The sequence below is a fragment of the Maniola jurtina genome, chromosome 5, assembly GCF_905333055.1.
Source record: "Maniola jurtina chromosome 5, ilManJurt1.1, whole genome shotgun sequence".
Classification (NCBI taxonomy): domain Eukaryota; kingdom Metazoa; phylum Arthropoda; class Insecta; order Lepidoptera; family Nymphalidae; genus Maniola; species Maniola jurtina.
Genome location: NC_060033.1, coordinates 13,916,803 through 13,944,019, shown reverse-complemented (window position 1 = coordinate 13,944,019; position 27,217 = coordinate 13,916,803). Strand labels below are relative to the sequence as shown.

General features: G+C 37.6%; 3 protein-coding genes across 4 annotated transcripts in view; 1 reads left to right on the top strand and 2 right to left on the bottom strand.

Annotated features, from left to right (window-relative positions):
* The window catches only part of LOC123865593 (zinc transporter 2-like), a 25,409-nt gene extending 5,129 nt beyond the window's left edge, over window positions 1–20,280 (bottom strand). The window contains exons 1-3 of one of the 2 annotated variants that reach the window (XM_045906730.1): window positions 19,942–20,280; window positions 1,838–1,966; window positions 691–853 (exon numbers count right to left, since the gene is read on the bottom strand). In XM_045906730.1, the coding sequence (XP_045762686.1) occupies window positions 691–853; window positions 1,838–1,966; window positions 19,942–20,073 (424 nt within the window). In that variant the 5' untranslated portion in view covers window positions 20,074–20,280. Of the gene's footprint in view, window positions 1–690; window positions 854–1,837; window positions 1,967–16,671; window positions 16,816–19,941 lie in introns of those variants that run through there. The other variant, XM_045906731.1, reaches the window with a different exon arrangement.
* LOC123865589 (probable ATP-dependent RNA helicase DDX27) overlaps window positions 15,956–27,217 on the top strand; it is a 27,097-nt gene continuing 15,835 nt past the window's right edge. The window contains exon 1 of the mRNA XM_045906716.1: window positions 15,956–15,976. The gene's annotated coding sequence lies outside the window, so the exon portion shown is untranslated. The remainder of the gene's footprint in view (window positions 15,977–27,217) is intronic.
* The window catches only part of LOC123865590 (phosphatidylinositol-3-phosphatase SAC1), a 7,588-nt gene continuing 7,072 nt past the window's right edge, over window positions 26,702–27,217 (bottom strand). The window contains exon 14 of the mRNA XM_045906717.1: window positions 26,702–27,031. Coding sequence (XP_045762673.1) covers window positions 26,947–27,031 — 85 coding nt within the window. The 3' untranslated portion in view covers window positions 26,702–26,946. The remainder of the gene's footprint in view (window positions 27,032–27,217) is intronic.

Here is a 27,217-nt window from a genome sequence, read left to right as displayed (position 1 = left end):
AGCTAATTATGATTATAATAATGTGTTCAGGTATCTTGCGTGTAGCCACACTTTAGACTTTGAGAGCCCTAGAGTATTAAAAAATATTTGAAGTCCTTATCAATATTAGCGATATTTCGCGGCGTATATTTTTATTGTCCTTATCAGTCAATAAAAGGAGATCTAGCATGATAAGACCGTTTCTAAATACCGCGACGTAGGTACACACTAAACAGTAGGTGATTATTGATAAACAATCAATAGGTACGATAACACGTGTATTGAACGTATTACATAATCTCGGGACTCGTGGCGGTTAGAGGATTAAGCTGTAAGCTATTTAAACTGGCTAAGAATGTGAGCTGCTAATAGTGACAGGCTTCTATGCATTGATCACACACTGCGACACGTGCCATAACCAACAAGCAAGGCATTTTTAGCGTTCCGTACACCTCAAAAGAAAAAAAGGAACCCTCACAGGATCACTTAGTTGTCCGTCTGTCCGTCTTCTAGTGGGTAGGGTACTTCCCGTTGACCTAGAATCCTAAAATTTGGCACCCTGCCCGTTGCCACTTCAGCTTCGCAACGCGTTTAGCTATGTCAGTTACTCTGGTTCTCTTACGGATCTCCTCACCTCATATTCCATCACCGATATAATCAAGGAGAATCTACTACTCTTGTATCTGATTCGTTGGTGTAAGAACAGCTTACCAGCTCTTCGGTATCCATAGGACATGTTGGCGGTAGGAGGTCGAGCGGCGCAGCGAAACGCGAGCAGAGCGAGCGCGAAACCTCCACAGTCGCTCAGCATGTGCGCCGCATCGCTCATCACGGATATACTGCCCGCCAGGTAGCCACCCACGATCTCGCATATCTGAAAATTTATGTCTTTTCAAGTCCGTTTCGTAAATGAAGACTGAAAATTGTAAGTAAGAACGTGCTACTTAGGCTGACGCCCTTGCACTGGAAAGAGCAGCGTCCCCGTTTCTGTTTTCTTGAGATAATATTGCGATGAGTTCCCAAGTCTTTCCGCATACGACTTGATTAAAGACTAGCTCAAACTTCTCAAATATAATATCTAAGTCACATCGAACATAAAATACTCAGCTATCGAAGTAGGTAAATTCAAGTTAGGCATGGCATGGCGCCTGTTGTTTAGCTCACTGGCTAGACAACACCGATTAACTAAACAAAAAGACGACACAGCGTCGACGAGCGATCAATGCTCCCGATACATCCACGTGCCAATGGCTCCTCGAGACGAAATTAATCGAACTATCTTGGAAAAACGACAACTAGGTACGTGGCTGAACTGTATAGAATGGACGATCGAAGCTTGGCAGACAACCAATTATTCAATGCCATTGTCGTCTTGTACTCTCCGGAAAATGTACATCATCCTCTGGTCAATCCCCTAGACGTGTCCTATTGAATCGTGTAAATTAAATTTTTTCTACATCAGCAGGTACAAATAGCACGCGCAAAACAAGTAGTCCACTCTGAACACGAACTGTATGACTACGCATTATATAAAAACAAATTTCAGTCAGGTTTGTGTACCTATTTAATCCTCAGTCAGCGGCTCAGGTGGGAGCGGGTGCATCCTGCGCGGCGGGCTTCTGTTTTTGTAAACCAAAGTTACTAATAGCCTTTGACTGCAATCACATCTAGTGGTAAGTGCAGTCTAAGATGGAAGTGGACTAACTTGGAAGGGGTAGGTATGGCAGTTTTATTAAACCCACACCCCTTGTCGTTTTCTACACAGCATCGTACTGGAACGCTAAATCGCTTGGCGGCACAGCTTTGCCGGGTTTTGGACGTCTATTCAGTGACCTGGAATGCAGGATGGAATACTTACCATAAAAATGGCACATAGTACCAGCGCTGCCAGCAGCTGGGGCACTGCACTGGGTGGCTCCGGTCTCTTCCAGTGGCAGTGCTCGTCCGACTCACTAGCCGGCGCCACCGACACTTCCGTGTAACTCTCCTGTAACAAGGAAAAGGGCATATTGTTTCATGGCGGTCTCCAGTAGGCACAGATTTTTTACACCAACGTTGATAGAATTTGAGCGTCGACACCCGACCTAAACTTCCTCCCTTCCTTCCTTCCTTTTTTCCTTCCTAAAGCCTATTGCACCCACAAGAAGTAGTAAGTAGATCAAAAACCACACACGAAAGATCGAGGATCTTCACAGAACATGGTTTTATTTCGCAGTGTCTAGCGGCTCCCAGCAACTCGCTTGAGATCGTCAGTTTACTTAGAGGAGGGTCTTCTAACGCGGCATTTTCCTGTATCGCCATTCAAACACCATGGGACCCCAATGCCTATCAGTTATTCCTGCTACTTGCCCCGTCCATTGCCACGTAAGTTTCATGACTCGTTAAGCAATTCTGATTACTCTCCTGCGAATCTCTTCACTGCTTGCTTTGATCGCATAGGAATATTCCGAGCATAGATAGCTCTTTCCGTAGCTTAATAAAAGACCCCAACTGAGCCTTGTTATGTTAAAAAGCTAGGCGATCATGTTACGGAGGAGTGTGTTATATGTTAACATGCGTCATGCACTTTTCGAAGACGTGGAAGGATGATGATGATTTTTATATGACTGCACAAAAAATGAACTAATGTTAACATGGTTCATGTATGTGAGTTTCTTTATCCCACCATAACGTCCAACTGCCTAAACAGATTTGGTTGTATACCGTTAGAATGAATTATCCCGAGTAGATAACACTGGCTGTATTTTTTTTTTGGAAATAAAACCAATTAGCAGGGCAGTCGTGTTCTTTATTTATTTTCAAATATTAATTAAGTAAGTACTTGTTTCTTCATTGCTGATTATAAAGTCGCTTCAAGTGGGAAAGTTTTCCAGCATCATTAAAATCAGAATAAAATTCGATCAAAGTGCCAAAAGTGGACGCATTTCATCTTCCAGCCCAACGAAGCATGGATAATATCGCGTGGAAAATAATTTGTTATCGCTCTCCTTCGATATTCATAATAGTATTAAGTAAATCGGTTATGGCTATCCTTGCCAACGATCCCCCGTCGATTTCCTACGTATGATATTATTGTTCTTATCTCTATCTGCCCTGGTTCGTGCATTCTCGGTTCCTAGATCGGTACATTTGTGATAACCAAATTTCAAATTGCTGTGATTGGCTGAATTTACCATGTTCTTGCTGCGACAGTGAGTTTGAGCCACTAGCGGAACAATGTTAGCCGGTCAGAAATGATTGCAATTAGTCAACCTGTTTGACGTCCGTGTTCTGTTTTCGATTACAAAAAAGAAAAAATTGTTGTTGCAATCATCAATTTTAGCAAATAGTGAAAGAGAGTCGGCCAATCAGAGGTCACAACTACCGTCACACTATGGCAGTAGGCATACCGAGTAATGAAAACAATTTTTCATTCTGTCTAGGTCGAAGTAGGGTTGCCACCTGGCTCTTTTTGATTTACAGGCTACCACCATCAAAAATACGGGGTTTAGATTTGAAGAAATTTGAAATTTTGAAGTATTTGAAGAATATATATATAGGCGGTGTTTCTTTCTGAAATGCATGGAAAGCCTATTTAGATATTTCAGTTTATTTATAAGTTTTGTATTTTTTCTCTGTATGTTGCCGTATCTTGATTGGTGAACTGTGTTTGCAATGTGGTTTTAAATAAAAGATTTATTTATTTAAATAGCTTTTAAAAACTCTTAGTGTTGTAAAGCAAAATGTTATACATTTCATGCATACAATCTTCTCATTTCAACTTAAAATTACATTTAATTTGTAATTCCACCTTCACAGTATCAATACTATGGCCGTAGCCAGGAATCGATTGCGGGAGAGGTTTTATTAGGGCCGGAACTGAATCCTGTCATGAGGAAAAAAACATTCGCTCAACTTTATGGGCTAATTACCTGGTTAGTGGAATTTCGCATTTCAATTTGACAGTGAGATAAAATACAACAATAAAAAAGCGCGAGCGCAGTGAGCGTAAGTGTTTTTGGTTCAATACAGAAAAAATTAAAATGAAAGGGAAACGAGTGTAGCCATAGCAAGATTTTATTTTTAAAGCTTCCTATCCATACTAATATTACGAATACGACAGTATATCTATTTGCCTATCTATTTGTTAACCTTTCACGGCCCATCTTCTTTACCAAAATTTTGGTACTTACTATTCAGAGGTAACTTGCATCCCAGACATTTTTTTAGGCGGCTTTTTAGCCCGGAAAATCCCCCACGGAATTTTTAAAAATCTAAATTCATGCAAACGAAATTGCGGGGTTTACACCAAGTAATAGAAATTCAAAGCGCGAGTGAAGTGAGCGCGAAATGTTTGATATATTTCCAAAAAAAAATTGGTAAGCAAATGCAAGAAATAGTGTAAGTATTATTTTAGGCTTAGGTTTTTGACGGCTTCCCAGGCGCAGTCGCCATTTCGAAATTTCTGGTCTGGTGGGAGGCTTTGGTCATGGCTAGTTATATAAATTAGACTGCATCATCACTTACCACTAGAAAAGATTAAAGTCACGGGCTAACTTGTATAAAAAAAGGCTTACATCCTCAAACCAAGCCCCGCCGCCTTGGCTACGACCATGATCAATATCGAGTGGGTTTCGGCTACGCATTGCCGCAAAAGGAAAATATTCTTTCTACTGGACATAACGTCAGTGTTTGATTTCGCCAGCCAGCTCCTGCTGAATTTGTAAAAAACCGGCCAAGTGCGAGTCAGACCCACGCACCGAGGGTTCCGTATTCGGGTATTTTTTCCGACATTTTACTCGAGAAATCAAAAACTGTTATGCATTAAAAAAATATGCATAAAAATAAATAAAAATCTGTTTTAGAATGAACAGGTAAAGCCCTTTCATATGATAACCCACTTGATATATGTAGTTATCTTACTTTGAAAATTGAAAATACTAATATTTGTTCATGAACACATGACAGACGGATAGAAGGACAGATGGACAGACGGACAGACGGAAAGACTGATAGACTGACAGACAACGAAGTGATCCTATAAGAGTTCTTTTTTGCTTTTGAGTTACGGAACCCTAAAAATATTTAGTTTTATTTGCCCCGTATTTTATTTTCATAATTACAGGTTTCTATATCCTGAAATACGGGGTAACCAGTAAAATACGGGGCCTCTGGCAACCCTATTCGGAAAACACTGTCACATTCAAGTTAATGTCAAATATTTTGTTTTCAATTACAGAAAGCTGCATCAATCATTATTACAATATTTTCTTTGTTGTGATTGGCTGAATTTTTGAGTTTCAGCCAATAAACAGACTGTTTGCCAATTAAACGTCATAACAATATAAATGCCAGAAAGTTTAACCAAATAAAACAAACTTAATGAGAACCTAGTGAGAATGCAAACGGCACACAATTTATAATACATATTATGTTAGTCGTATATAATAGATATTATAGTAGTCGTTCACTTTGGTAATAGTCAGATTGTCATCAGTAAAATTGATATTGGTCGATGTATCGTAAATTATTGTTTCGGTGACAAATATTTTTATTATCTATTTATCTTTGAACAGAATGGAATAGAATGAAATGGAATGGAATACAATGATAAATTTTTATTCCTGTAAACTTTTAGGTAAACTTCAAAGTGTTTTTGGATGGTCAGAAAAATTTACCACTGGTTCGGAATGCCGATCCTACGTTTTCTAGGGTTTCGTACCTCAAAATGAAAAACGGAACTCTTATAGGATCACTTTGTTGTCTATCTCTCTGTCTGTCGTGTGTGTCAAGAAAACCTCTAGGGTACTTCCCGTTGACTCAAAACCATGAAATTTGGCAGGTAACCTAACTGCGTAATTTTGGGTAGTTTTTTTAATCGATAAAGAAAGTTTGCGACATTGTTCAATAAAAAATTTGGATTCCAACTCCTCAACCCTGATGTTGCAGGGGACCTGACTACTAAAGCTAATGGGATTTAAAAAGTGTCGATTATTAATTGATATTGAAGGTATCTATACCAAGTAAACACTTTGTCGTTGACCTCAACCCTGATGCTGTAAGAAATTGCATTCCTAAATCCTGGTGATCCCTCGGGATTTGAAAAGGATCACCCGTTTAAATATTCTTACGTGATACAGAAACAAGTTGCATCCCGGGGACGGGCTATTACGGAGAGGCAACTTTTGTTCTGGGAAATGAAAGGATCGGGATTTTTAAAAACCTAAATCCACGCGAGCGAAGCTGCGGGCATTAGCTAGTTGTAAATATATTTAGAAGCTACTATAAGATAATAGATAAGGTACTTATTTCCTTATATTTTTATTGTATGGCAGCGCGCGGTTTTAAATTATAAATTGCACGTCCTGTCCTTTTCTGTAATACATTTTTTTCTCAATATCTACCGCTTTATCTCATAGCAAGAGTCCGTAAGACATAATACAGTGAAAATAAGCAAAATTTACAATTTTTGCAGTTTCCACGTCAGTACCTGTCGAATTTTTCTAACAGTGTAAGCAGCAGAGCTGAGTTTACCATCAAGTGTTGATATGTGGGTGTTCCATAGAAGCTTTGCATCTAACATTATACCGAGAAACACGGGGTTCTCCTTTATTTTCAACATATGATTATTTATCAATGAATTTATGTCATTTAAGGTCCTGGTATTGGGCAGTGTGAATTCAACACACTTAGATTTCTTTGCATTTGGAAGTAAATTGTTAGCAATAAATCAGAGAGTGACCTGTGATATGGCATTACATATAGTATACATTGTCAAAAATTATAATATTAAAGCTGTGCGTATTGCGTGAGGAATAGGTTGCAAGAGAGTTGCAACTTGCAGGGTTTGATGCATGCGCTATTGCCAGCAAACATGAGACATATTTTTATCTACAGGCAACGTCTACGCATAACGGTAGGTAACGCATACGTCTAACGCAAGTTGAAATGTACCAGTGTACTTAGTTAGACCTATCGACAAGTTTGGAGTTGGGTGCAGTCTAAATGTGGCCCGTGTGTTTAGACTATCAGTTTCTGTCAGTTTCACGTGTCGTCCCCCGCACTTCACCACCCCGCTTGCACAAATCGAGACAGCACGAAATTTTCAAGATTTCTGGGTGTAATTTCTGGTTTTCGTAGTTCCCACATAATTATAACAATATAAAATATATAACGATAATATTTTTACTACATAATATTCATTAAATTTTCTAGGTCTGTGGTTTTTCCAAATTTCATTAAATTTCTTCGTTGTCTAGAAAAACGAGCACAAAGTTGGGCCTTTTTTTAAAGAAAAATACAAATCTTTGAGCCCCTGTAATTTTAAAACTACATATTTTTAGAAAAATCTAAAACACCACAGACACAGATATTAGTTTCTAGACTATGTCTGCAAAATTTCATGGACTTTGGTTGCTTAATATTCAAATGAAATGGGAACTACGATTGTATGGAGTAAGTGACGGAGAGAGCTCTGTTAATCCGTGATGGTAATGCATTCGATATTATCACGGTTTATTAACGTAGCCGTTGCTCGTTATCAATTATTATTATTTTTAATGAAATAATAAATTATGTATGTACCTTCTAACTTATTAAAAAGAATTGTGACCAATGCAACTAAGTAGAAAATAATAATTACTATGTACAATAGTATCTGCTGTCTAATCGTCAATAATATACACGTGAGAAAAACTAATTACTTAAATATTTATGTTTAGGTAGTTATTTCACGCTCTGCAAGGACACCAAAGCTGTCATACCTACTATAGCCAGCTAGCTTCACTGACCATACTAACAAATCTCCAATATATTGCTTTGGAAAATTCATTAGAAAGTATTTCTGGATAGGGCAATAACTAAGTAGGGGTGTACACACGTGTACAACCCTACTTAGTTACTTATACCTATCCAGTGTGTTATTATGAGTATATGCTGTGTGTGTGTGTGTGTGTGTGTGTGTGTGTATGATTGCTTTCCTTGCAAAATCAGACACTATTTACCTACTGGTTTTAAGATTTTATAAAACTGTTTACTTACAAATAGGGGGTTTAGGTAACAACATTTTCTTCCCAATCTAATTCCAACTTTAGTTCTTCCGTCTCAAGATAAAAACATGATAAAAGAACTCAACTGTCAACCCTATCTCGGAGAATGATAAGAATACAAATTGTAGTCATTCAAAGAGCTACTTATCTGATCCTTGTACAGCTATCCTACAAAGGGAAGTTCGGGCATGATAAGGGACTGCTCCCTCACGGAGATGTTCGTAAATCGTAGTCATTAATCACAGAGATTTGGTGACCCTAACGGACCCTTTAGATCAAAAGGAAAAGGTCCGAAAAGGTCATTTAGAAAAAAAAAGTTGTTTATCGAAAATCATCGTATTGGGGAAATTGTTTAGCAAAGAAATATGTGCTGTTCATATATTTTAGAAAATTCAAATCGTAAACAAGTGTAAATTAAAAATTTATAACACCCCCGACGATCCAAAGTATCTGAGTTTTCAAAACATCATTTTCAAATAAATAATTATGTATTTAGGCAACGTTCATCTTGACAGCTTGACATTTGTCTATTGACATAATATTATGAACCTAACGGTTATCTAACCTTCTTTTCTACAAGAAAACTAGAAAAGAGCTGATAACTCTTAAACGGCTGAACCAATTTTTTTAGATTATAGCTAAGAACACTCTCGATCAAGCCACCTTTCAAACAAAAAAAACTAAATTAAAATCGGTTCATTCGTTTAGGCGCTACGATGCCACAGACAGATACACAGATACGCAGATACACAGATACACAGACACACAGATACACAGATACACACGTCAAACTTATAACACCCCTCTTTTTGGGTCGGGGGTTAATAAAAAGAACTTAAAAATACAACCGCCCCGCCAAAAAACGAACTAAAAAGTCAGCTGCCATCTTTTTTTTATTGTGAGAAAGGCTTGCGCTTGACGACAATCGTGCCTGAGAAAGATGAGGTCTTGATAGTAGCGCGCTTGCCTAGAAGTTGCCTATTTACTCTTGCCTATTCACACTTAAGAGTTGAGAACCAGATAATGAAATAGGCACCAACGAACATCTGCAATAAGTAATAACACATTTATACCGGAGCTTTCGAAATGAGGCTGCCAAGGGGTTCGAAAGAAAAACATAATAGGTACAATAAGTTGATGTAATGTTCTGTAACAGTCAAGACAGTTACAATAACTACTCGAGCGTTAAACTTTACCGATAGATAGTCGGTAGTCCGACCGGTACTTAACTGTTTAAGACCAACAGGCCATAGCAGGCTAACACGCGGTTAAAGTAAAACTAAACGCGCGTGGTATAGACGCTTTGAATTACCTACTATGTAGATATGTACTAAATTAATTCCTCAAAGGCATGGTGTTCAATTTTTGAAAAATGATTGGGGCACAATGCACACATTTCAATTTTTCACACATATAACGAGCAGTTGGGACCTGTATATGATGTGAATGTGATTATACCGCCGCTCATTGAAAATTTGCAGCACCAGACGCACAACCAATGCGATGCCGGCTCTTTAGCAATTTCTTGATCCGCCCCCTTGATACAGAGAAATCTAGTGGGAACACCGCCGAAGGATTTTCAGTAAAAAGGAGATGGTTTAAGTTAAGACATTAATAAAAGATGGCGGCTTCGAAACTATATTCTTGGCTGCTTGTAATCGATCTATCATCGATTTCTATTCATATACCTAGGCATAACTACTTAGTAACTACCTACTATCCCAATCAAAGATGGCAGCCTTGAATCTGCTGTTAGGTTTGGCGGGCATTTTCAAAATCCTGAAAAAGACCTGAGTTGAAAACAAAGTGCCAACTTTGTGTTCAACTTTGTTTTGCGGTCCGCAGTGCATACTAAGTAATTTATGTAACCACCATTTGCTTTGTATTACGGACTAATTGTATTGTATTACAATCAATACATAAATGCAGATTTACTTCAAGATAAAGTAGGTAGGTACTGTTTGTACGTACAACTAAATTACATACTAAGATACGGACATAGGCCTGTTCGTCACCGATAGTTTGAAAACCAAGCACATAACGTCGATTTGTCGCGGTCCGCAGTGCATAGTAATTTATGTAACCACCAAGTCCTTTGTATTACGGAGCAATTCTATTGTATTACAATCAATACATCAGCGCCGGCCGATGTACGATACGTGTTCGTATTCCCAATCGATTCTGAATAGTTTGAGATGCTCAAATCTCCTATTTTATCTTCATGAAATAATTGTGTGGCCAAACACTTTTCATACTGAGAGAAAACCAGTGCTCTGTAGTGAGCCGGCGATCGGTTGGGTTACCTACTTGCGTCTTATGGGCTCAATTCCTATTACAGTGCGATATTATGGTAACTATGACCCGTATAACGGGGGTAATTTAAATTTTTAATTAACACTTAATGTTTTAAGCTAAACCCATCGATATGGCTAAATGTCGCCTATAATATGTATAAGATACTTCGCTCACTCTTAGATAAAGTTTAACATAGCGTCTGGAAGGACGGCAACCTTGGATGAAAAGTTGTGGAATGAGTAGGTAATCGGCCCACACGTGCCCTGCTTCCTAGGGCAAAGGGCCCAAAAACTGGCAGAGACGTGCAATAAACTAAAAGGAGATTCTATTTAAAAGCATTGATAAGCAAGGCCTTGTATGTTATTCATTTTAACATAATGTTAACCTTATTACCTTATTCAATACGGATGGTATTGACCTACTATTTTATCAAGAACTTTAGAATATCAGTCTTCAGAATAGGCAAGTGTTTTTCATTCACAATGTAGGCAAGGAATTACGGATAGTCTTTTTGCTAAGAATTTTATACTTATTCCTTAGCGACCGCCCTCTTTATCTTGTATTCCGTCGGAATTTCGAAAACCCGGCCCTAAGGCACTTGAGCTGCGCGGCAAATGGAAAGGGGAAAGGGGAATATTAGTCAGCATTATAAACTTGGCTAATATTCTTTAAAAAAAAAAAATAGTTTATTAGTAAGTATGTATATGAGTTTGTTTAGAGCAAGTATAATTTATAATCTCTAGAATAGGTGTACAATTATAATGGCACATTGTAGGTACAGGCAAACGAACTTTATTGGAAATCGTTACTTTATACTTTATGGGCGAATGGCGGGGATGTTGCAACTTGCAATGTATTGACTGCTGAGGGATGACGTCACGTGGAAACAGCCTTCGTTGGACTTGGAAAAACTAGTAGCATTACTACGTGAACAAATACACTAGTTACAAGGTTTACAGTAAACTAGTCTACGAGTAAAGAAAGCAGTTATAGCTTAGTGGTTAAGTCAGTCGTCAGCCTCCAATTCCGGGGGACCGGGGTTCGATCCCGGGCACGGATCTCTAACTTTTCGGAGTTTTCGGAATTTCATTTTAAGCTATTTTAGGGTTCCGTACCTCAAAAGGAAAAAGGGACCCTTATAGGATCATAGGGTACTTCCCGTTGACCTAGAATCATGATTTGACAGGTAGGTCGTATAGCACACCTAAGGGGAAAAATCCAAAAACTGTGAATTTCTGGTTCCATCACACAAAAACAAAATGTGTTAATGAACAAATAAGTACGTACTTTCAACTTTCAAAGTAAGATTAATATACCGAGTGGGGTATCATAGAAAACCTGTACATTCTAGAACAGATTTTTATTTATTTTATGCATAGGTAATAGTTATTTATAGTGCAAAATGACGAAAAAATACGACTGTAGTACGGACCCATCGGTGCGCGAGTCTGACTTGCACTTGGCCGTTTTTTTTCTAATTATCCTTTACCGGTTTAAGCAAGAATGCAATTAAACCCACCAGGTAAGGTCTGGATGCAGTCTGTAACTTTGTAATAGATGGAGCACAGTTAGGTCCTGAACAGGAGTAGGAACAGGAAGCAACATTAAGTTGATGCCCAATACAATGAACGCTTGGAAGGGATATGAATTATTATGGAAGGTTAATAGGTACAAAGGGATGTTATAACTACCCCAAGTTATCGTTGTTCCATAAATCACTTTTTGGGTCGAGTTTATCAGTAGTCAGGTACCTACTCGTTAGGGTAGTAACTAGCTATCATTCTATTGATGAGTCGCGTACGAAGGTTTTAAAGATGATTAATGCGGTTGAAAACCACTACTAAGGTTGTACCTTAACTGCAAAGGAATATATTTTGAGAAAACTTGCATGCAGCCTGAGAGTTCTTCATAATGTTACCAAAGGTATGTGAAGTCTACCAACCTGCACTGGGCCAGCGTGACAGACTAAGGCCTAAATCTTCTTATTCTGAGGAGAACCATGCTCAGTAGTGGACCGGCGGTGGGTTGAGCCGTTAATCGAGCACTAACCAAAAAAAACTGGTCTGTGTTCATGGTGAACTATTCCTACTTGCTATAAAATTGGTATGTACCTACTCGCTCTAAAATGTAAAACTCGCAATGTTTCACCAACCGGTAGTTGGTATTGATAAGCTCATTAAAATTATGCGTTACACATAAACACTACAATAATAATATCTAGTATCTACGGTATAGTGTGTAACATACTTATTACGTGTACACTTGGGTGTACATAAGATAATGTCAGTAGGTTTTATTCCCTTTTCCTCAAATTGGGACAAAAGCGAGCGTGGTGAACTCAAATACAAATAACTTTATTTCTCGTATTGTTGAGTCAATGAAGCCTTTTCCTCGGAAGTCCTCGGAAACAGCTCCGATTTTGGTGATTTTTTATGGTTCCGTACCTCAAAAGAAAAAACTGAACCCTAATAGGATCACTTCGTTGTCTGTCTATCTCTCTATCTGTCTGTCTGTCCGTCATGTTTAAGTCAGTTAGTTGTACATAGTAAAAGTATGTAATAATAAGTAGATATAAATAATTTAACTTAGCTATCGCATTAGGTTAGCCTGTAATGATAGTTTTAAGTGGTCAAAATAAATAAATAAAAAATAAAAAAATTCTGTCAAGAAACCTATAGGGCACTTCCGGTTGACCTAGAATCATGAAAGTCAGATAGGTTAGGTCTTATAGCATCCTTAAGGAGAAAAATCTGAAAACCGTGAATTTGTGGTTACATCACAAAAAAAAATGAAAACAGTATTTTCAACTTTCAAAGTAAGATATACCAACTACCATGGCAGGGGTATCATAATAATATGACAGGGCTTTACCTGTACTTACATTCTAAATCAGATTTTTATTTATATTTATGCATAGTTTTTGATTTATCGTGCGAAATGTCCCCTACGTGCGCGAGTTGGACTCGCACTTGGCCGGTTTCCACTAATTAGTAAAAAATACAGTAACACAGCTAGGTACTTAAATATTCAAAAATAATGTGAAGTACTAGAAGAATCAAGTTTCATAACGTGGTCGCTAGTTTTAAAATTGCAACTATATCAGTGACATTGGAATTTTCCATCTGAACAAGGCTTACCCGTCGGCCAATTAAGTCCGAATTTTCCGTCTACCCTCGCCAGTTTAATTTTCCGCCTTTGTGTTGCGCAACATCCCGTCTGCCAAGTGCAGCTGAAAAACTAGACTGAAAAAGCTAAATTGGAAAGTCCTACGATAATTAAAGTTAGGTACCTACCTACGTTTTACGAGATATTTCTGTAATTAGTGAAGTGAGTAGGAGTTCTTTTTTAGATTGGACCGCAGCTCGCAGGAAAGATATCCATACTAATATTATAAATGCGAAAGTGTCTGTCTGTCTGCTACCTTTTCACGGTTCAACAGTTTAACCGATTCAGACGAAATTTGGTACAAGGTTAGCTTATATCTCGGGGACGGACATAGGCTACTTTTTTCATTTATTTATTTTATTTTTTTATTTTTTTATTTTTTGGAGACACACAGTATTAACAATAAACAAAACAAATACAAAGCACACACACCACAACAGTCTCCAACGAAAAGTTAACACAGAATTAAAACACACAATATCCCGGAAAAACAAACAATTATCCCGGAAAATCAAAGAGTTCCCACGGGATTCCTAAAAACCCATCCGCTTAAGCGATTTGTATGAAATTTGGTACCGAGGTAGCTGGCGTCCCTGTAATTGACATAGGCATTTTATCCCGGAAAATCAAACAGTTCCCACAGGATCTTTAAAAACCTATATCCACGCAGACGAAGTCGCGGGCATCCTCTAGTGGTCTATTTAAAGCTTGAGGAATTCATTACCCCATATCAGAGTGAACTAGAGTGAGGACACTCTCGGTTTTGATCATGAATCGACATCTGTCAAATATTAGGCTAGGGATGACGTGAAATCAAAGATATCACATTAATCACACTAATTATACAGGCGAAAGTTTGTGTGTATGTATGTATGCGTGTATGTGTGTGTGTATGTTTGTTACTCCTTCACGCAAAACCTACTGGACGGATTGGGCTGGAATTTGGAATGGAGATAGATTATACCCTGGATTAGCACATAGGCTGTTTTTTATCCCGGAAAATCAAAGAGTTCCCACGGGATTTTTAAAAACCTACATCCACGCGAACGAAGTCGCGGGCATCAGCTATAGTACTTAATAGTTTCATAGCCTACCTACATTTGATGCCTGCCAGTGTAGGTGGAGCCTCGACGTTTTGTTACAATTTTCATAACTGTTGTGATCTGTGCCCAAATCCCTTACCCACTAGTCTTGCTAGGGTTCCGCTAACTCAAAAGGAAAAAGAAACCCTTATAGGATAACTTCGTTATCTGTCTGTCTAGACCCGTTTTCTCAGGAACGCGTGGAGGTATCAAGTTGAAATTAATAAGAGATACTCAAGTCTATAATGCCTTGGAGCCATGAAAAAAATCTAACTTGTAAGTCAACGCAATCAAAAGATATAGAGCTGTTTATCTGACACTCGCAAGGCAATCAAAACCTATAGGATACCTACTTCCCGTTGACCTAAAATCATGAAATTTGGCAATAACATATAGTGTCCTGCTTTTTGTTACTATATCATGGTCACTCTATCCATACTCTATTTGACATGCTAACTAACGAGATGCAGGTCAACAACCCCACGTGGAGTGAAGCGTACACGTATGTATGATTTGCAATAAATAAATAAACAAGTTTGAATTATTAAAAATTTATAACACCCCCGACGATCCAAAGAATTTGAGTTTTCCAAAACATCATTTTCAAATAAATAATTATGTATTTAGGCAACGTCCATCTTGACAGCTTGACATTTGTCTATTGACATAATATTATGTACCTAACGGTTATCTAACCTTCTTTTCTACAAGAAAACTAGAAAAGAGCTGATAACTCTTAAACGGCTCAACCAATTTTTTTAGATTATAGCCAAGAACACTCTCGATCAAGCCACCTTTCAAACAAAAAAAACTAAATTAAAATCGGTTCATTCGTTTAGGCGCTACGATGCCACAGACAGATACACAGATACACAGATACACAGATACACACATACACAGATACACAGATACACACGTTAAACTTATAACACCCCTCTTTTGGGTCGGGGGTTAATAAATATGAGTATGCAAGGCTTATAATATGTACCTACCTATTAATTTAAAATAAACTAAGTAGCACTCTCGTTTCATAACTAGGTGCATGTAGCCTTAGGAGTATTTTAATTATAAGGGTTCCGTTTTTCAATTATGGGGTACAATAATTAATAATAATAATTAATTAAAATGCTAAGAGGCGCTGTTTTTCTCTTCTTGTTAACTTCACACACAACTTACTTGTTAGGTACATTATTATAATGTTAGCCTTTGAATAGCAGTATGTCTTGAATTTCCCAATTTCTGTGAAAATATCATAATATTTCGCTCTCGCTGCGCTCGCGCTTTACTCATTTACTCACATTCATTTTACTTATTTGACAAGTATTTTAATATATCAAATTATTGTTCCCGTTTTGCTTTTAAAACTTTTTCTGTAGTTACTTAAACAAAAGTTCGCTGCGCTCGCGCTCCTTTTTGGTATTGAATTTTATCTTACTATCATATTGAAAGGTTTTAGGCCCTGTCAAGTCGGGCTACAAATTTTTGCCTTCACTAAATTAATTTCTTATTACCTTCCTACCTACATTTTCTAACCCTATCAATTTCGCTCAATAGAACGAGTCCCTAGAGAGAACTTGCAAGGCGCTCTGTACATTGTAATAAGCTTACGATACGCGACTCGCGAGTCTCTGCGTAATAATAGCTTTGAGCAAAAGCCGATTATGAGTTTACTTTGAACATTTTTATGTACGATTATGTAACTCGAGTACAAAGGACTTTGATATTACAATAATATGTAAAAAACTTTTAAGTCTTTACTTTACTAAATGGTTATTTGTAGCTCTCGTGAAACTCTCGCCAAGAGGCAACAAGAGATGAACGACGAATACCTACGAGTTTTAATGTAGGTATTCTCGTCTGTTCACGATTCGGAGGCGGTTTTCATGTCCGAGATAACGAGTAATAAAGGGTTCACAGTTGAGAAACCAGATAATTAGTCCAATGGAGAAAAAACGAAATCCAGGCCCTCCAGAGTTACAACCACGTCCAGAAGTATTGGCGAGAATTCTCTACGACACTATTCGGATGTTCTCAACCTGAATCTAGAGCTGACTTTAGGTTTTATTTCGTGAATTGATTAAAAACAAGCAAATCGTTTGATATTAAAAGTAACAAACACTCACTTGCAACGGCTTCATGTTGGCATACAATCAAAATTCCCAAGCACTCAACACAATTTATGACAATACTCAATCAATATACGCTGACCCACTGTAATGGTCGCGCTTTAACCGACTGAACTGAACTGTTGCACTATTCATGCGATCGCGTAGTTGACGGACGACTTTGCATAACGGTTCGAAATATGACGGTAGGAAAAAAAAACGATTGCGGCGACAGCCGAAGTTTTTTTGTATTGCAACGCGAGATAATGAAGTTCGATCAAAATATTATGTTGAGCTGAATTCAAAAGAAATAGTACGAAAGAAATGAGTTGAACCAACCAGAACGAGTGGTTTTTTTCGGTAGTTAAATAGATTAATTATTCAGGTACTTAGGCAGGTACAAAGGTCCCATTGCATCACAGGCTGTTAATGTTACGTTACGGTTATGTTTAAATTTTGACCGCCAAAAAAAGCTAAGTTAGTTGAGCAAATCATTATTCATACTTCCATGAGGAAGGATGCCGGCTTTCGTCGAACCTTTTGCCGCCAAACGTATTGAACTACTGCTTGCGTCGCTCTTTCATCACTGAAGATCGTGACCTTTCGTTTCTGATAACACCCTCTTGATTTTTTGTCGACCTCCCTGTCGCAGTAGTAAGCGCTGTGGTCTTATAAGTGGGAGGTTCTGAGTTCGATTCCTGACAGGGGCAATTTGAAATTGGCTCTGGCTCGGTCTGGTGGGAGGCTTCAGCCGTGGCTAGTTTTAGTTACGACCCCACAGGCAAAGTCGTGCCGCCAAGTAATTTAGCGTTCCGGTACGATGCCGTATAGAAACCAATCAAGGATATTGGGTTCAATGAAATTGCCATGTCCCTTTAAGTTAGGCCGCTTCTTTAGCGCCCGCTCAGACTGCATCATCACTTTCCATTAGGTGAGATCGCAGTCAAGGGCTAACTTGTATCAGAATAAAAATTAAAAAAATGATAGTAGATGCTAGAGTGTAGTACTTTCCTTCACTTGGTCCGTCCAATGTCTTAGGCTATGTCCGCGCGGCCTGTTTCCTTCGATTTCCCCTGTTAGCATGAGTTTTTCTATGCTTGTCGCGTCTTTCCTGGCTACTAACCGAAGTACGTACTTGACCGGACCCTTCAAAAGACGTACTACCTGCATCGGCACCGGATCAGCTAGAGCTAAGAGACCTATCTTACAAAGTTGTCGCTTGGTGCCAATACCAAGAGATTTTGCAATAAAAACTTGTTTCAATAACGCAATTAGATGACGTAACGCTAGGTCCGCGGCACATTCTGACGTTTTTGTTTGTCGTAAAAGTACAGCTAAGTAAGAGCAACTGATAGCCTGATAGGTAGGTATTAATTTTCCACACCACATAAACTATTATGAGCAGTGAAGTGTGAAGTCATCGATTATTAGAAGAAACTACCTGCTTCTGATATAGTTACAGATCACTAGGCATGTTCAAGTTCCTATGTGTTTATGTGTGTAAATTATCAATAAATCCTGAGAAACCTCAATCAATAAATAACAAATTAGTAAAGTGCATATAAGTACCTATTATGAACACATATTCACAGACATTTGGAACCATCTTAGCTTTAGTTTTAAGTTTATGTAATTAATCACAGTATCATCTAACAAATCTAACAACTGACTATCAAAAAGTGTAAATATATTATTAATTATTTTGAATAAATGATTTGAATTTCGTATGTTTTGAATATTATTCTCACAATCCAAAGATTAAGGATAGTTTTAAGCTGGTATACCTAATCTACTTTGTTACTCTGATGCGGCAAGTACCAATAAAGTACATCTTAATACATCATCAATTTCTATAAGAATGAGCATTTCCTTCACAGACTTGAGTATAAATAATAAGCATTTGGGCTCGTATACACAAGGTAATGGGTTCCGTTCCCAGCAGAGTATCTAAATTCTATATAACTTCTGCTCTGGTTAATTTGGTCTGGTTGGAGGCTTCAGCCGTAATTAGTTACCACCCTACTGGCAAAGCTATGCCACCAAGTGAAGTAGTGTTGATGCATATGATAAATACAAATATGGGTTATTTGAATAAATACTTTACATGCCAATTAGTTATCTCAAAATGTAAAATTGTTTTAAATAGTTAGCTGTAAGTGATTAACCCTACTATTTGTATAGGAACATTTTAAGTACAAAGTTATCAATGCAAACTTGCAGAGATAAATTTATTCCTGCATGCACTCATGTTGCACTGAGAGTAACATATTTTAGCATTATTTTCATGAAGTACTAGCCGATGCCCGCGACTTCGCCCGCGTGGATTTAGGTTTTTTGAAATCCCGCGGGAACTCTTTGATTTTCTGGGATAAAAAGTAGCCTATGTGCTAATCCAGGATATTATCTATCTCCATTCTCAATTTCAGCCAAATCCGTCAAGTAGTTTTTGCGTGAAGGAGTAACAAACATACACACACACACACACACATACAAACTTTCGCCTTTATAATATTAGTGTGACTTTAATTGTGAGATGATGCCCACACTTCATCCACAGGGAATTAGATTTTATAAATCCCATAAAAATCTAGGATAAAAAGTAGCCTATATCTGTGTACAGAATACTAGGCTAGCTATTTCTGCACAATATAGATAATGCAGATGACTCTGCCCATGTAGATTTAGGTTTTGTAAAAATCCTGTGGAAACTTAAATTTTGCAGGACATAAAGTAGTTCATGTACATGGTCAGGATGCAAGCTATCTATGCAAAGACACCAAACCACCACCAACAAATTCCCCTAAAATTGGTTAATTGGATGGGCTGTGAAAATCTAGCAAACAGACAGACAGACATACTTTCGCATTTGTAGCATTCCGTTTGGAGATGGATACCGCTTTATTACTTACTAAGGAAGTATGGACTTTTGGTAGGATTTTATAGTGATTTGGTCTTATGTTATTGCATAGTAATGCTAATCATTTCTTTATCATTAAACATACATGCATTGGTCGTAATCTGTATTTACATATTTACCTACTTAGAAATAGTTAACAGCTACTTACTATTCTTGCACAAAGGCAATTTTCTTTCATAAAATTATACTTTTAATGAAAAGTACACAAATAAAAACATTTCCTTTTAAATTACTTAGAAACAGATAGGACAGTTACAGAAATAAACAGACAAATATATGGATAACAAAATTACCGCAAGAACAATACCGCTCCTGAATATCTTCGCAAAATGCGATTTTGATTATAAATAAATATTTATACTCGTACTCACTTCTGATAACAAAGGAGCCCTATCTAAATGCTCAGAGGATGCGAACGCTGACTCGAAATACGCCCCTCGACTCCGAGACTCGTATCTGGAGCCTCCTTCGTCCCACATTCGAGCTTCAAGTTCATCAGACATTCTGGCGCTTAGTCGCACTTGGCACTTTTTAGTTTTTACCACATTTCTATCACAATAAACACTAAAGAATACAATGTCACTATAATCTCACTAACATTTTAATGTAACTATGTACTATGTAGTGGCAATTCGTTGTATTTTTATATTAAAAATATTATTATAAAATAAATTAACCGGGAACAACCAGCTTAACCACCCTCAGTGAAAGAAAATTCACTACTAAAAAAATGAATGAATGGGAGGAAAATTGAAAATTCTGAAGTCCTTGATTGGCATTTGCGTTCAAAAATATATGAACGTTAATATACCTAACAATTTCTATAAAAGTTTTTCACGTACCTATGTAACCATTAGACTTTAAATATTAATTACATTAAATTGTTTTGCTAATTAATAATCTACAATCTATAGACAAAATTCAATTTATTTATGTACCTACCTGTTCTTAAAATCGCGTGGAAGTCGTAAATTCCTAAACGAATCTTAATTGACAGTTGCTTTTTTCTATTGTTGACTTTGGATTCCAGTCTTTTGAATCCACCCCGCTCTTGGATGAATATCTCTATGACCCCACTTTTTGTTTCAAACCAAGTTTCAAACAATCAAATCTAGATGTGTCAAACCTTTAAATGTTCAAATCAATGTTTCAAACTATGGTAGGACTTCGATTCGTGGTCTGTGGGACTTCGTCTGTGGTGGCGTTTGCTGGCGCGCGTGTTGTGACTTTTTGGAGTGTTTTTTTGTTAGAAGTGGCCGGTTTTTGTGTTCTGCTGGTGTTTATTGCTGGTGGAACTGACTGGGAAGCGCTCTAAAGGGGTGCCGCGTGTATGTCGGCACAGACGAAGTCCATACTTATATACTTACATATAGTTTTCCTAACTTGTAAATAACTACAAACTTGACATTGGCTAATCAGTGTAAAGCCAGACGAGAGGGGGAAAAAAAAAAACTATGGTAGGTACTAGGTAGAAGTATTGTCGATAACCTAGGTATAATCTTTTACTGTCTCGTTCACTTAAATGTATGGGGAAAAATACAGGCTTGAGGCTACCCAGACAATGAGGGGTTTTGTCGCCGCATTCGTTTTTCGTTTCACTTTTTGCGGATAAGAGGCCTATCCCATATAAAGACGCCCGTTATGAAGCTTCGTTTGAATTATTATTAACTATCCCATAAATTGAAAATCTTACTTGAAATAATAATTTCTTGGACTTCCTGTGTATAGGTATGTCGCAACGAAATGGCATAAACCATAATAAATCCGTAGGTATATGATTTACACAGCTCACTTTGAAACTAGCTGCATACATTTGAAAATAAAACAGAAAAGTGTTTAGTAAAATTTATTTAATTAATTAATTGAAATAAAACTAGTCATAAAATTAAACATTTAATTATATTTTAAAAATAAACAATCGTTGGACAACATTCGCAGGTCATAGTACAAATACACTAGCATATACTTACACTATAATATGAAAATAAATTAATTTTAAAAAGACAAATACCCAACAAAAGTGACATCTTTGCAGAAAAAATATTGTTTTGGTTAGCAAATAGTAATTTCCATCTATCCATATACATATTTGGAGAACTTCCCGCCATCTTAGACAAACAGTAGGTACTTAGTTAATAAATTATATTATTAAAAACACAGCTACTTTTCTTTCAGGCCATTATCTCACTAGGACACCATGGGCCGCCACCAGTCACGCCACCATGGTGTCTTGAGCTACGGAACGAGTAACACCAGATCTTCAGTTTGTAATGACGTCGAAAAGTTAACATTATTATGTACGATTTCATTATGTACGACGACGTACGGCATCCCTGGTCTAAAATTGTACTTTGACATAACAGTTGACACAGATAAAATGGCGAGTGAGTTCTCGAAATGTATGCACTATACACATATTAGTTATTACACCACCAGCAAGACGTGATATCGGGGCCGCCCCCACCAAATCGGTTGCGTAACCAAGCGGACACCAAGTGAGGTACCTGCCCTCCATAGAGCTCGTATACATTTTATTGGTAGCACTACTGGTTGCGTCGCCACTGACGTCTTAGTGTGATACTGTGGTAATGGTCGAAATAGTAGTCAAGCAATAAAAATAACGACCAAACAATGTTTTTTCTACAGATATCATAAACAAATGCCAGCTCGAGCGTCGTCTACCATTCGGTTCTAAAATTGCTTCACCCAAATGAGATTAGAATGCTTAGCAAAAAATTACTTTGACACTTTTTCATAAGGCTCAAAAGAGCTTGAATTCAGAACAGCAGAGCAGTAAAGCGAATTATAAATACTACAGTTCATATACTTCGTACAAGCGAAAAAATAATGCCCACCATACCCCATTACTTTATTTAAAAAAAATACATACATTCCAACAAAATGAAGACACAGAATGCTTTCCAAAAGTATTATGAAATAAATTTGGATTTGTAATAGTAGTTTAAATAGGTTTAAACCTAGTGCTATCCTTTTTTGCATAGAGCGTAATAAAAGGGATAGCTATACACATAGACCCGTCATTTTAGTTAAAGGTTATGTGTAACGGATTTAATTTATCTCTAATTTGCAAAGCAACGTAAATTAAACTCTAACGTTTTCAAATGTCTGTTTTCGCGCATCGATATTTCACTGCGCGGTGACAATCTCTCTTCTATACACTTCTATTTTGCTTATATATGATCATCTAATTTCATTTGTATGAAACCATGAATCTATAAATACCTATGGATAAAGCACGCCTAAAACAGACCTTCTAACAGATTAAAGCGAGAGGTCAGACCTGTATCTCTAATAATCTGTTAGTCGAAGTGGGATAGAGATACGTAAACATTTGCTTCAAGTTAGTATTAGGAGCGCCTGATCCACCTTTATTATACATTCATGTATGAAACACTATCCCAATATACTTATACACTTCACTTTTCACAATACAAAGATTTAACGCAAAACATTGACTATTATTTATAATTTAGATACTATAACAAAGTTAAACGCGATAGTGACTTTTTAACTCACTTTGTGCCATTTGATTCACTTTTTGACATTTATGCGCAGGTCTAGAAAAGCGAAAGGGATAGCAATAAATGTAGACCTGTCATTTAAGTTTAGTTACGAAAATGCGTAAAACTAAATTATCCGCCGCAATATAGACCTTATTTTGTTGAAAATAAGATGTGTATTTCCATAGACGACTTAAAATGATACACTATCAAAAAGTGAACCAGATGATAAGTATGCAAAATGGAATGAATTTCAAAACTTTTTAAACATTTCATTTTATCACAATAAAGTGCAACAAGTCAGAAAAATATCCCCTTATATAATTTATCTTATAATACGAAGCATTCGTTGATAGGGTAAATATGAAAATGCACTCTAAATCATGAGGTATAAGGTTCACATCCGTAGAATATGTAACAAAAGTTTTTTTTAATTTGATGACTGCGATCTCACCTAGTGGTAAGTGGTGATGCAGTCTAATATGAAAGCAAGCAAATCTGGAAAAGGTATGGCAGTTTTATTGAACCCTTAATCGGTTAACTACACGGCATCGTACAGGGACATATCGATCGTACATGTCAATAGAGTAGTAACAAGCCACGGCCGAAGCCTCCATACTAAACCTGAGTTAATCTCGAAATTCTACAGATTACCACGAAACTTAAATAAGCGTTGAAAACGTGTTTATTTTAAACCTGAGAGTTTAACAATACAAACACTATCAAAACGCCACTTTAGCCATCAGTTAAACTTTTTTTGTGGTAAGCTGGAAAATTCTAAAAAAAGTCGGGAGTCGAACGCGTGTTACATATTCGTGTACAGTACTACCACTTTTATCAGTCACATCGGCAAAATTCGTTTGCGCACAACCTAACGCCAACTAAAACCGAATGTATACCAATGAAATATAGACTCTATTGCATGACGTTAAGACTTTAAACACAAGAACAACAGAGACTCGTGATATCTCGCTCATAGTTCACACGTAGAAAATATGGGTCGTAGGCAACAGCCAATAGCGGACGGACGCGCGCTATAATTGGCCTAGATATTTGCGCGCCATACAAAAATAAAGTTTCTGCGCAGGTACATTATAAAAGTGGTAGTAATGTAATTTTCTTCATAAGATGGAATTACACAAATATAATCTGATAAAGTTCAAAAAGTACAGTAGGCATACCTACTGTACTTTTTGAACTTTATCAGATTATAAGTATCAGATTGTAGTTGCAAAATATTTGATTCAGAAAAGATATGCAAATATAGTTGGCATCCTTATATATTACATATTTTAAATGGCTCTAGCGAATATTCTTAGAAGATAAAATAGAGATGTATTTAATAAAATGAAAAGGTAACGATGTATCGATAAATGTATTGAAAAATGGCTTGGATATAAAAAAAAAACATAGAAATTATGGTTATCATGTTTCATGACCATTCATTGGGATTGATTAGAATTATTACGGGATATTTTATGGACTGTTTAAGATTTTTGAGGATCCTCCCGCTCGTCACTAATTTAGGTTTTCCATTGGAATTTCTCGAATACCTTTCTAAAGAAATCTGAGAAATTTTTCAGTGACGCGACAGAGGCTCGACTCGAAAGTCCACCTTTTGTGCAGAACTTACACATAGAGAGAGTACATGAAAATTTCAAGTTTTTAGTCCTAGCAGTTTCATGTCAGTCAATTTCTCCATTCTGGTTGAAAAAAATCTTTCACTATGAATAGTTATAATGCGTACAAAATGAAATCTCACTTGCCATTTTAACTTTGTGTCAACTGTCAAGTCAAAAGTATTTTAGCAGAGTGAATTAGAACTCTCGGTTTGATCCTGAATCGACGATATGTCAGATATTAGACTATGGTGACGTGAAATCAAAGAAAAAGACATTAGGGCTACCTGCGTCAAATGTACATGCCAGTAACGTCGAAGCCTCGACGTTTTGTTAGAAGTTCTAACTATCGTAAACTGTTTTTTTTTCATTTTAGTCTATGTTAAAAGTGAACTGTACTTTTGACATGACAGTTGACACACAGAGTTAAAATGGCGAGCGAGTGTTCATTTCGTACGGACTTTACAAGCACATCGACACATCGTAACCTCAATCGCGACAATGTTCAGGAACCGACAAACAGCTTGAGCACAAAACAGCGTAGTGTGGAATGGTTGGCGAATCACAGCAAGCAAGGGCGACTGAGCAACCAATCGCGTGCTCCCGTGCGGTAGAAGTCCCCTCGCGCACTCTTCGGTTAGACTATTTAGGACTAAGCTTATGTATTTCATTTTTAGGGTTCCGTACCCGAAAGATATCAACGGGACTCTATTACTAAGACTCTATTGCCGCTATAACAAATGATAATAATAATTTCAAAATGGCTACCATAAAAAACGATGGGTACAGAAGTCTTAGTGTGCGACTCCCACTCCCACTTGACCGATTTTTTATTACAAGATAAGCTTGCGCTTGGGGACAGTCATGGTTAGTCAGTCATCATTAACACGTTCACTGCGGATCACCCACAATCGGCCTGGTGCTGTGCCAAATCACTGTGCGTACGGAAAAAACAGGTCTCTCTCGCCTGTGCGGGACACGTTTTATGGGCATTTTTACGAGCACGACAGAGACAAATATAGTTTTCGAATTGTGACATTAAATGTAGGAATATAGGCAGTTTATTTACGCGGCAGTTCCTTTTCGACCTCCGCCGCACAGGACTTTAAAAAAGTTACCTCAGTGCGGGGGCGGGACTGTTTCGGTGGACGACCGGTAGCGACCTGTTGCCGCACTGTGCAGATGCGTACGCGTTGAGCCGCCACTAGTGTTGTGCAGTCACGGGAGGAGGATCCACGCTCGTCAAGTTCAGATTATTAAAATGGCGCATAGTGAAAAAAAATATCGCTAGAAATCAGCAATAGTGATACCGATATATACGATTATAAAGAGCCTAAAATTAAATACAGAAAAATATTCCAAAAACAAGAACAAACCAAGAAGCCATCCACCAGCAAAAACCACTTGTTTTGTTACTTTGCAATTATTTTTACAATTAAGTAACTGTTATTATTTAGCAGGTTTTCACAGAGATATTCATGGTTTTGGTCCTGTTACAAGCACCATGATAACTTGGTTACGAATAATATCCTGGTAAGAACCCGTCAAATACGTAATATAAAAAGAATTTTGTTTTGTTTTGTTTTTATTATCTACTTTGTTTGGCTTAGTGCTTATAAGATTAAATATAATAATTAATGACTCGATATTTAATTTTCTTTCACTATCCCATCACTATAAAAATTAAAGTTGGGTGCGGGATCAGGCCTTATCGACCTGACATTTTCGATTGCTAATTTCTCATTTTCTGTTTAGAGAATCCAGGCACCAGGTCAATGTAAAGTCAAGTGATTCATCACGATTTCAAAACTATTAAAAAAATATACATACTTTATGGGTTGGCTAAGATAATACAGCTTTAATACCTCTCAGAGCTGTCGGGTCGAAAGGGCCTGCCACGCACATTAGGAAAGTCAAGTGGGGGCTTTTTTGGACTGCCACCGCACCAGCTGAAAGTCATTGTTATTTTTTACGCAGTGAACGTGTTAAAAAGCAATGATGAGATCTAAGTCTGAGTGTGCTTGTCTAGAAGATCCCTCTTGCCTTGAAGGTATTTAGGGTTACACGTGGCAGGAAACACGGACGCGGAAGGGCATTCCACACCTTAGCCGGTTCGTATCAGAAACGTTTCATGCGTGCTCAAGTCGTTGGCCAGTTACTGTGAAGTGTGTAGTGAGTGGTATAGTGTGTGGTGTGGAGGGGAACGGTCAGACGACGACTACGAGCGGCACGTGGATCATAAAGGCGACGGCGGCACGCCCCGGCTCGTGGCCAGCCCGCCGCCGTCCAGCCGAGGCCAGTCCACGAACTCCGTGCCGTGTCTGCGTACGCACAGAAAAATCATTTCTTTTGTACTGCTGCCATTTATTTGTCATCTTCGTCAAAAAGATTTAGAGCCAATTTTCTCTCATTAATAATACGTGAAAGTTTTTTTATTCATTATAAGCAAGCGCTTGACCATAATCGCACCTGATGGATAGTGACGGTGTGGCCTAAGATGGAACGCA